This window comes from Cervus canadensis, chromosome 4 (assembly GCF_019320065.1).
Source record: "Cervus canadensis isolate Bull #8, Minnesota chromosome 4, ASM1932006v1, whole genome shotgun sequence".
In the NCBI taxonomy this organism is placed as follows: domain Eukaryota; kingdom Metazoa; phylum Chordata; class Mammalia; order Artiodactyla; family Cervidae; genus Cervus; species Cervus canadensis.
The window spans coordinates 51,527,941-51,539,962 of NC_057389.1; the positions used below are offsets into that span (position 1 = coordinate 51,527,941).

Consider the following 12,022-nt stretch of genomic DNA (forward strand, 5'->3'; position numbering starts at 1 on the left):
GAACTGCATCATGGGCTTTGTAGTTAGGGCTTTGTAGTTCAACATGTTCATGACGTCACTACCGGCGCCACTTTGAGAGGCGTATCGATTGGACTTCCGGTACCCTATTGTTCTCTGGGAAATGTAGTCAATATATGCCTGAAAGCCGTGGGCTTTAGGGATCTGAGAACTACAATTCCCAGAAGGCTACGATATACCCCGGAGGTAGTTAGTGCGCCAGAGATTACCTCTGCAGGCGTGCCGTGTGTGCTTAAGTCGTGGTAGGCCTGGCAGCCCCGAGAGGGAGGGGAAGGATTGTAACCACTCCTTTGGGGGGGGATCACCGAGGTCACTGTCGTGGGTTTGCAGGAGTCTGCTGGGCGGCGCCATGGCGGTGAGTTTTGGCGGGAAGAAAGTTCGCTTGGCCGGGGCTTGGAACCCGTCTGGCTGCTTTCTCCAGAATGGGGGCTCCATGTGGTAGCCACTGTCCTGAGGAGAAAAACCATTTTCTAAAGAAAAGGGGGGCCTTGCCTCTCACGTTTAAGGCTTGGCTGTTGTGAGGACTTGCCTTTTCGTGCTAGCTGATGAGCCAGGCCCTGGTGTCTTTAAGTTTACAGATTACTTCATGTCACGTGTGTTATTTGACCAAAGTTTCTAAAAGCTGATTTGTAGAAAGAGTATGTAACATTGATTCCTCCTTCCAACACAAGTTGTTGAGAGCCTCTTTGTAAAATAGACAAACTTTTCTGTATTCGTGGTGTTTACGGGTGTGCGTGCTACATTTAAAGTGTGCGGTAAAATATGTCAGATGCCGGTAAGTATCAGGAAGGAGGATCAAGAACAGTGTGGCCACTGAAAAGATTTCCGAGCAGAGCCAACCGTGTCAGTGAAAAACAAGGAGGGTTGTATGTTTCCAAGTTGGGGGGAGGGGTCTTCCAGAGGAGATGGTGATGATGCTGGTGGTGTTTGTGTGGTGGTGGTGGTGGAGGTTGACCGATGATTGGATGTAGTTCATGTAAAGCCTTGTAGGTCCTGACTGAATGAATGGGAACTTAGCGTTGCCAGGTGGAAGGGAGTTTGGGATCCATGTTCACACTGCTGTATTTAAAATGGATAACCAGCAAGGTCCTACTTTACGGCATAGGGAACTCTGCTCAGTGTTACGTGGCAGCCTGGATGGGAGTGGAATTTGAGAGAGAATGGATACATGTATATGTATGAGTCCCTTTGCTGTCCACCTGAAGCTGTCACAACATTGTTAATCGGCTGTATTCCAATAAAAGATGAAAAGCTTTTTTGAAAAGAGTGGAAAGAGAGGGAGTGGAGATGATGAGTATAGACCTCTTTTGAAGAATTTTATAAAGGAGACCAAAAAAATGGGGTAATAGATGAAGGCTAAAAGAGGTTTTCTTTTTTTTTTAAGGACAGGAGAAATTATATTGTGCTTGTATGCTTATGGAAATTGTCCTATAGAAAGGGAAAATGGATATAGAAGAGAGAAGTGATGTTCCTGTATAGAATAGAGGAAGTGAGATCAGATCTACTAAGAAGTCGAATTTTAATACATTTGGTCCCATTCTGGAGCTCATTCTCTTAATCATTGTTCTATTCACAGTTGTAAACTAATGGGGAAATTTCTTTTGCAGGCTCACTCCTATAATGAAATTTTCTAACTCTGATAGAAACCTTATAATAGTAAAGTGTATAAGATAATAAACATGGAGTAGCATGGATGTAAAATTAGTTTTTACTTTATAATTGAATGTGTGAAGAGTAAGCAATATAATTTTCTTCGTATCATAGAAGTATTTATTTTATAGAACTTTTGACAGTTTTAATCTCTTTTAGTTACATATCAGAAGACTTTTAGAGGGGACTGGGGGATGTGATGTAATAAAGATAATAGTCAACTTTAAAACTATTTTTAAACTTTTCATTTGGAAAATTTAAATAGTGAACAAAGTAGAGATAATAATAGTGTTGTGTATTTCCATGTACCCATCACTCAACTTCAGTAATTGACAGTTTAGGGCCAGTCTTGTTTCTGTTGTATCATCCCCAGAACCTCCATTTCCCTGCCTTAAGATTCATTTTAAGCAAATTTAAGGCACTGTATGATTTCATCCATACATGTTTTAGTAAGTTTTTAAAAATAGAATGAAAAATTCTCTTAAGGCATAACCACAATGCCTTTTTGACACACAACAAGAAGTACTTGATGTCCAGTTGTCTCCCTGTGATAATGGTTAGCATTATTGAGCATTTACCATGGGTCTGGTACTTTACTGGGCTTCCCAGTTTGCACTAGTGGTAAAGAACCCATCTGCCAATGCAGGTAGATGTAGAGAGACGTGGGTTTGATCCCTGGGTTCCGAAGATCCTTTGGAGGAGGGCAGGGCAACCCACTCCAGTATTCTTGCCTGGATAATCCCATGGACGGAGGAGCCTGGCAGGCTGTAGTCCATAGGGTCACACAGAGTCTGACACAACTGAAGCTACGTAGCGTGCACGCACACTGCTACTATACTAAGTCCTTCGTGTGTATTATATCTTTTAATGCTCATAATAATAGTAGAAGGTAGGTATAATTATTACCTATTAACCTCATTTTATAGATAGAGAAATGGAGGCTTAAAGAGGTTAAGGATCTTGTCTAGGTTCTATAGCCAATGGCGTTAGGATGTGGCCAGAGTAGTAAGAGAAAGCAGAAATAAAAGTGAGAAGATGAGAGTTTTTGTCAAGTCCCACCATTTGCTGGCATGATGATCTCTGAGCTTCAGATTCGTCATCTTTGAATTAGTAATCCCTGGTCTGCCCATTTCTTAGGGTGATTGTTGCCCACCTCTTGGGGTTGTTGTTAAAATCAAAGAAGTTAGGGTCAGTGTGCATAAAGGTTTTAGTAACTGCACAATGCTATACACATAAGACAGCGTTTACTGTCTAGTTCATTGGCTCTTCACTGGGGTGGTTTCGTCCTGCAGAGAAGTTGGTCTAGAGACTGAATCAGGGCAGTTGGGGGCATGCCACTGGCAGCTAGTGGGTAGAAGCTAGGGCTGCTCCTGAATATCTGGCAGTGCACTTGCCAGCCCCTGAAAACAGAGTTATTTGGCCCCAAATGTCAGTAGAGCGGAAGTTTAGGACTTTGCTCTCATTAAATAGCCAATTGTTGGCAATCCCCTGATGGTCCAATGGTTAGGACTCTGTGCTTTCTGTGCAGGGGCCAAGAGTTTGATCCCTGGTTAGGGAACTAAAATCCCACAGGCTGTGCAGCATGGCCACAAAAACCCCAGATAAAACCGAAAAACCTCCAGCTGTTTAGTTGAGTAACCAGTGAAGAAACGAAGACTCAGCTTGATCAAGTGACTTGCTCAACGTAATACAGCAAGTTGGTGCTGGGGCCAGTATCAGATTTCATTACAATTGACCTTGGAGGTTTTGAGAAACAAGGTTTTCTGAAAAGCAGAGACCTCAAAGAAGAGCTTTCCTGCATTTAGCATCCTCAGTACAGTGAAAAGAAACAGTTCTAAGCAATTTGTGAAGACTGTTGCTTTCATGTCCTTCTTTAAAGTGGGTGACATGGTCCTTTTTAGGCAAAAGATATTTGTCATATGACTTCTGTGTCTGTTAGCATTGTATGTGGTGCTGAGGTGAGTATAAAAGTTCTAAAAGATGCTGTCTGCCAGAAGTTCACAACCCAATGGGGTAAATGTCAAGAATTATTTGGTTGCATGCAGTGAAAGCCAACTCAAGTTGATTTAAGGAGAGAGGAATTTAGTAATGATATACTGGGATTTCATATGACCCATGACCCTAGCATAGGAAGTACAACTAGGCTTCATGAGGTCTTAGATACTTTTCCTTTGTGAGCCACTTCCTTTGTAAAAAAAAAAAAAAAATTAGAAATTATATTTGACAATTGTGTTGGTTAAAGACACATATGAATATTACATATTAAAGAGTTTTCTTCTATCAAAAATTTATTTTGTCTCCTGATTTTAAAAGCTACTAAAATATTTTGATGAGCCCCTAGAAGTATTGTGGGCCCTATGCAGTGTGCCTGTTCCATCTAGAGGTTAAGTGGCTGTTAGCAGTTGTACAGGCTGTTTTAAGGGCTGGGCGGAAGCGATTTACTTTCTTTTGCTCAAAACTGCTTTGGCAGAACCCAGAAGCATAGTTCCTATCTGAATTCTCCTGGAACCATGGAAGCATATGCTTAACTGCCTCTGATGCACTACCCTAAATAAGACTGGGCTTCTGTTGCTGAAGAAGAACGGGAAGGAATGGATATCGCACAGGCAAACTGCTGTCTCGCCCTAGATTTTTTTCAAATGGTAGTCCTTGTATGTTAGAATTGAAAATTGGTCAGCATGTATAGGAATAGAGAGACTTACAGGTTACTTGTTAAAAAGAGGATTTTGCAGTAAGGGGGCCAAAGGAGCTGAGGTCTAGATGAAGTCCTTTAGAAAAGAGTGAGTCCACGGAGTCCCTTATTCTTTCTTGGAAAAGGAAATACGTTATGCAGCCACACTTAATTTTATGGAAATTCTTAGGAAAGAGTTCAGATTGTTTAGCATCTTGATTTAAATATGCAACCCAGTTCTTAGTCTCTGTAATTTTCTATGGCCACAGTATGCAAAAGCTGGCAATGTGTTGCTCACCTCTCCTTTTATTTTATTGTATTTTATTTATTTGGTTGTGCCGGATCTTTGTTTTGGCGTGCAGGATCTAGTTCCCTGACCAGGGATCGAGCCCTGGCTGCCTACATCGGGAGTGCAGAATCTTAACCACTGGACCACCAGACAAGTTCCTCACTTCTCTCTCTCTTTTTTTCCTCACTCAAGTTTTTAAATCTTTAAATTTCAACAGGTACTTGAGAGCCTGCTATAAGCTCATTACTTCATGGCAAATAGAGGGGGAAAAGGTAGAAGTGACAGATTTCCTCTTCTTGGGCTCTAAAGTCACTGCAGATAGTGACTGTAGCCATGAAATCAGAAGACGTTTGCTTCTCGGCAGGAAAGCTATAACAAACCTAGATGGTGTGTTGAAAAGCAGAGACATACTCTGCCGACAAAGGTCCGTACAGTCAAGGCTGTGGTTTTCGCAGTGGTCATGTACGATTGTAGAAGTGAAGTGTTAGTCACTCAGTCGTGTCCGACTCTTTACAACCCCATGGACTGTAGCCCACCAGACTCTTCTGTCCGTGGAATTCTCCAGGCAAACATACTGGAGTGGATCGCCATTCCCTTCTCCAGGGGATCTTTCCAACCAGGGATTGAACCCCGGAGTCCTGCACTGCAGGCAGATTCTTTACCATCTGAGCCACTTGGGAAGCCCCACAGTTGTGAGAGCTGGACTGTGAAGAAGGCGGAGCGCCAAAGAATTGATGCCTTCGAACCATGGTGCTGGAGAAGACTCCTGAGAGCCCCTGGGACAGCGGGGAGATCAAACCAGTCAATCCTAAAGGAAGTCAGTCCTGAATATTCATCGGAAGGACTGATGCTGAAGCTGAAACTCCAGTATTTTGGTCATCTGATACAAACAACTGACTCATTGGAAAAGTCCCTGATGCTGGGAAAGATTGAGGGCAGAACAAGAGGGCGTCAGAAGATGAGATGGCTGGATGGGCATGAACTTGGGCAAACTTCGGGAGATGGTGAAGGACAGGGAGACCTGGTGTGCTGTAGTCCATGGGGTTGTAAAGAGTCAGACCTGCCGGGTGATTGAACAAACAAAATATAAGCTTAGATGTTGAGGATATAATGAGAAATGAGACACAGTCCCCACTGTGAATAAACTTACAGTCATGAGGAAGATAGATACTGATTCTGTGTGATTAGTGCTATCATAGAGGTAATACTGATAGGTAGGGACATATTAAGAATAGCACTTGATCAGCTCTTGGGGAATCAAAGGAGGTGATTAGCTGAGAACTGAAGGATGAGATAGCCAGGCAAAAAAGATGGATGGGCCATGAGGGTGGAGAGAATAGCTTGAACAAAGGCCCAGAGGGGACAGAGGAAGTGTGATACACTTGGAAAAGTCCAGGATAGGCCTGGAGTGATGGCGAGAGGGAAGAAGGGGCCTGGCAAGGATGAGATAAGAAGGGCCTTAAGTGCCAGGGTTAAGAGCGTGGACTTTATTCAGAGAGCAGTAGAGAACCTCTGAAAGGGAATTGCATTGATCATATTTGTATTTTGATATAATTTCCATGCACTGCAGTTATGATCTGGTCAGGATTTATAGAAATAAAAAATTTACTTATTTTTATTTTCTTTTGGTTATTAGAGAAACTTATGTCCATGATGTTTCAAGTGTGGAATTCTTTTCTTATTTCCTTTTTGCCTTTGTGGCAAGGTCCTTTTAATCTATCACTGTACCTCCTCCTAGTAATTTGACATTTCATCTTTTCTGTTGCTTGTCCTCTCCTGTCTTAAACTTACCTAAAAAAATAAAAAGGAATAATAAACCATCCTTTGATTTAAAATATAGAAAACTGAGGGAATTCCCTGATGGTCCAGTGGTTAGGACTCTGCTTTCAGTGCCGAGGGCTGGGCTTTCATCCCCGGTCAGGGAACTAAGATCCTACAGGCAATGAAGCACAGCCAAATGAAGAAAAAAAAAAAAAATATATATATATATATATATATAAAGTTGAAAATAGTAAAACAGAGTTGATAAATTTATGGTAGATTTGTACTGAATCTTACCTAATTTTAATACTCTTATTTTTGTTATACAGTACAGAAGGTATATTTAAGATAGTTATTGAAGAAATAGTAGTACTATTTTTTTAATTGCACAGAAGTACTGTTTGCATCATTACTTCAAATTTATGTGACCATTTAAAAAAATAGCTGTCTAAAAATAGCGGCATATCTGTGATTCGATTAGAAAGCATGTTTTGAATTGTTGGATGGAAGTACAGCGGGAGACATGACATGACTTGGCAAGGTTACCTGCCTAGTAGGTTGTAGAAGTAGATGTAGAACCCCAGGTATTTTCTCCTTTAAAAATGATGCAGAATCTGGAAACGTTAGCATATAAGAAGGGGATGAAAATCTAATTTTGGTTCAGGTAATTTTGTATAAGAAAATAAAGTTCTAGACACTAATATTAAGTTTTCAAAACGGAATTAGGTTTGTGTGTGGTGTCCAGCTTTCGTACTTGCCAGTTGCATGAGTGCTGTGTTCTTCAGCCCACATGCTTTTAGCAGCTCATTCTTTTTCACAGAGTCACAAACAGAGGGGAGTTACAGCCCTTCTTTTTCAGAGTTGGAGTGATCATGTGTATTTTTTCTGTTTATTTTCATCCAAGGGTGGCATAAGGAATGATGGGAATGTTGCCAGGTAGATCCAATATGCTGAAGGCATGCTTGCCATTTTCTTTCTTTCTTTCTATTTTTTAATATTTACTGATTTATTATGACAGGTATGACTCAGAAACAACCAAATGGAAGAGAGGTGGAGGGCACGGTGTGGGTGGGGACAGAGAATTCAGAGACCTTCCATGTCCTCTTCAGGCGGCCACTCTCCCAATACCTCGACACATTCACCATCTAGGAAGATCATCGAGTCTCCCCACCGAAGAGTTTTTATAGATCTTAATCTTCAGCACCCCCTTCCACTTCCCCTTCCTAGAGATCAGTAGCCTGAATTTGTAACCCTCTAACCCCTTGATCTTTCTGCTGATCAGCCCCATCCTAAGGCTATCTTAGGGTCTCAGTCACTCCATTAGCACAAACTCAGGTTGTGCTAGGAATAGCAAAAGATATGCTCATCATTCAGGAAATTCTGAGGGTTTTAGGAGCTCTGGCCAAGAACGCAGGACGGAGACCAAATGTATTTCTTATTATGCCACACTTTTTATCCTCTGTCTAGTAATCATTTTTGGTTTAAAGGCTATATTTTCTCATATCAGTATAGTTATATCAGCTTTCAGTTAATTAGTATTAATTAACCAGTTTTTAGTTAGTACTTGCGTAGCATATTTTCTTTTAGTTAATAATATTGTTGTATAATTTTTGTTTCATTTTAATTTCGTATTAATAGCCTGCTAACCATTTTCGGGAGAAGTTCTTCATCAACTTTCTCGGGGAAAAAAAAAACCAAACACATAGATTACTAATCCTCCTGCAGCCTCTATCCATTTGGCCTCACCGTCCTCCTTTGGTGGCAATAATTGCAGCTGGGCAAGCAGGCACTGTTCTATCCTATGCTTTTTTTAAGTATTCACCTGCTTTAACTAAATAGGAATATTTGAAACCAGTGTCTTATTTATTGTAGTATCTAATTAAAAATATTTCAAAGCTTTTTTATGTAGTTAAGTAAGTCTTTAATCATCCCTTTGAGTTTGAAGTGGATCACCCTATTAAGTCATGATAACCCTAATTTTTAATCTTAACTCATTTAAATTTCAAGATAACCATGGAAAGATTATCAGTAAATGGCTCAGTTCTGTGTGAACCCAGATCTTTTTTTGCTTTTTTAAAAACAAGTCTACTGAAATACAGAGTGGATTATTCTGTATCTGTTCCATCTAATAGGAAAGAAAAGGAACAGCCAAAGTGGACTTTTTGAAGAAGATTGAGAAAGAAGTCCAACAAAAATGGGATGCAAAGAAGGTGTTTGAGGTCAATGCATCTAATTTAGAGAAACAGACCAGGTGAGTAATCATTTGTGATGTTCCCCATGTTATACTTTCAGAACCATTGGCTCAGAAACTGCTGTATGGAAGGAATAAAGCAGATTGTGTTTATAATGTGTGAAACAGGCTGAAGGGGGTGACTTACATTTTCTCTATTTCAAATTAGCATCCTCTTTCCTGTGGAATTCTTAAAAAGATTTTTTCCTATGTAAAGGTTTTTAAAAAACTATTATTTCTCATAGTTAGACAAAGGAGAGTGTTTTTAAGTTTTATCTTTGCTGACTGATAAAAGGATGTTGTTCTGTTACAGAGATTCATATTATAGTGATAATTATCTCCAAAGGCACAGAATATAAATTTTGAAGGGTTTCTGTAGTTTAAAGATCTTCTTTTATAAATGTGTATTGCCTTGATGTTAAGAATTGATATTGGGGAAAAAACAAAAAGTAACTTCAGCTGCACAGTATGTGCATCAATTATGAGTCGCAATTTCAAATATGTTGGAATGTAGAAAAACGTGCTTCTTAGAATTGAGGATATACATCGACAATAGCAATAATAGTAGTTATTATTGAACAGGTGTTGTTCAATATGCCAAGGCAGTAGGAAATATGCTTTTTTTTTAAACTGTGTATTCTCGTTTAATCTTCTTAATAATGCTTTGAGTTTGCCAATATTTTAATTCTTGTTTTATTGATGAATATAGTAAGACAGAGAGGTTAAGTAACCGGCTTAAGGTTGCATAGCTGAATTGACAGGGCTTGGACTTCTTATCAGGACTTTCTAATTCCAAAGTCTATCTTTGCTGTTAAGCTGCACTCTAATGGAATTTTTTTTTTTTTAAGAGAGGAGAAGGATTTGCTCTAAGACAAAGTTTCTGATGTTATACTTTATTTTTTCCAATAAAAAAAAGTTTATTAATTTATTTGGCTGTGTTGGGTCTTAGTTGCAGCACTCGAGATCCTTCGATCTTTGTTGCTACTTATGAACTCTTAATTGAGGCTTGTGGGATCTGGTTCCCTGACTGCAAATGGAACCTGGGTCCCCTGCATTAGGAGTATAGAGTCTCTCTGGTGTTATACTTTAAACTAGAATTTGAAGCTTCTATTTGGTTCTAGGATTTTGGTCAACTCTAAGGTAATTTAAAATAATCTAACATGAATTTGAAAGCTCTTTTGCTCAGTAAAAGAAAATGAACTGAAGAAATTTAGAAATATAACATTGAGTGAAAAAGCGAATTGAGGAATCTTTGTGAAGTAGACCATATTTAAAATAAAGCTCACAAGCGAGTGAAACTGAATGATGTTTAAGGGCATAGACATATGTGCAACCTATTAAAAAACAAAGGAATGTCAAAAGTAAATTTCAAGATAATGGTCATTTCTGGTGGGAGGATGGGGAGAAGCACACAGGTAACTTCAGTGAGTTCATAAATTGGATGGTGTGCTTACATGTGTTCATTGTGTTTCATAACTTACATATGTCTGTTTGATATACTTGATTCATTAAAAAAAGGAATAAAGCATAATCAAGCGGCTTTTAAAAGGTGCTTTTTAAAGTGAATTTGCCACATATGTATTTTGAGGATGTTTTATTTTACCTTAGGGACTTCAAATTGCTTTATATATATTTAGTGAAAGCATATCTCATTTAATCAGTAAAACATTATGGTTTTCTATTAATTTTTTTTTTGTATATCTTTTTTACTCAGTGTTTTAGCTTAAGTTAAACCCTCCAGTATTTGCTACAAGGACATTTATTTCTTTAATAGCCACCTATAAATATCTTATTTTTTTCTAAATCAAAAATATGTTTCAATTTTAGAGACCTTTTAATTTCTGGATTTATAAATTTAATTTTCAGTATATTTTAAATAACTAAAATTTAAGCAAGTTACTTGTAGTAAAGTGTTCCCTTGACCCCACCCTTAATTGTTAAAGGAATTTAACATTTTCTTTTTTGTGCTTTGTTTCTTACCTGATGGTTTTACAGCAAGGACAAGTACTTTGTAACCTTCCCGTATCCATATATGAATGGGCGCCTTCACTTGGGACACACATTCTCTTTATCTAAATGTGAGGTAAAGCTTCCTTTTTGTTTAATATAATGGAATGGAGGGTCTTTAATGAATACTATTTTGAAGAAAATGACATCTATAGAATTTATTTCCTGTTAAGGGAATTTAGAGTTCCTTAATTTTAAGCATGGTTTTTATATTTAAATAATTTAAGTTTTCTATTTTCACATGCTGTATGTGTGTGTACACAGGGTTCTAGGTATGTGTATATGTTCAAAACTAATTCTTAGGTTGGTGAAGACATAGGAAAAAAGTATAACTCGAATGACTATAACATCTAACTGGTGCTCTAAAGGAAGATGTGAAGAGGAAAACAAAGCTAATTCTGAAAAGTCAGAATTTTGTATTCGTCTAGCATTTAAATTTGTAGTTTAAAATTAATTTTCTCTCTATAGTTTGCAGTAGGGTACCAGAGACTGAAAGGGAAGACTTGTCTGTTTCCCTTTGGTTTGCACTGTACTGGAATGCCTATTAAGGTAAGATTGCTTGGGGATTGCTTTGTACTCTTTTTAGCTTAGAGCAAATAGTAATATCCAATTCAAGAATTTGAAATAGGGTTTTCAAATATGTGCTTCTGTACTATGTTAAAGTATTTTTTGAAATGAATTGAATTTATTATAGTAAAAATTAATTTTTAGAAAACATTTGAAGTAGTGCTTAAAGGGCAAACATTAACGTCCAAGTGATTTCTAACTAATTTGGATATCTTTTGGTTACCTTATATATTCACATTTCTGTTTTAGAATTAGATAATGACTACTAACAAGTACAGTAGACACTGTTTTGTGCATTCATGGCATATATAGGCTGTTGGCATAAAATAATGAACAGTTCTGTTGTATTTCGGTCATTTTTGTAAGTGTCTTAAATTTGTCATAAATTTATATTAAAAACAATTTTTATATAAAATGGGCAAGAAAACTACATTTGAAAGGATTCCCTAAATCCTTGGGAGTTGGGAAATTTAACTTACTTCTTTTTATGCTCCCGTCTTTTATTTTGAAAAATGTCCGACCTATAGGAAAGGTAAAAGGACAGTACAGTGAACAGCCAGATACCCTTCACTTACAGTTACCAAGTATTAACATTTGTACAGTTGCTCTAGTTCTGTCTCTCAACATACAATACATGCACACTTTTTTCTTTCTTTGTCTGTGAACTCATTGAAAGTAAGTTGGCAGACATCATGACATGTCACCCCTAAACACTCCAGCTTTTATCTGTTGAGAACAAAGCCATTCTTCTACATTGTCACTATCCCATTATCCTCTCCAAGAAATTAATCATTGATGTAATACTATCATTATCTAATCTATAGTAAAT

General features: G+C 38.1%; 1 protein-coding gene across 1 annotated transcript in view; it reads left to right on the forward strand.

Moving 5' to 3' along the window:
- The first annotated feature begins 215 nt into the window (after positions 1–215).
- LARS1 (leucyl-tRNA synthetase 1) overlaps positions 216–12,022 on the forward strand; it is a 62,553-nt gene continuing 50,746 nt past the window's right edge. The window contains exons 1-4 of the mRNA XM_043465107.1: positions 216–373; positions 8,522–8,640; positions 10,615–10,702; positions 11,095–11,175. Coding sequence (XP_043321042.1) covers positions 368–373; positions 8,522–8,640; positions 10,615–10,702; positions 11,095–11,175 — 294 coding nt within the window. The 5' untranslated portion in view covers positions 216–367. The remainder of the gene's footprint in view (positions 374–8,521; positions 8,641–10,614; positions 10,703–11,094; positions 11,176–12,022) is intronic.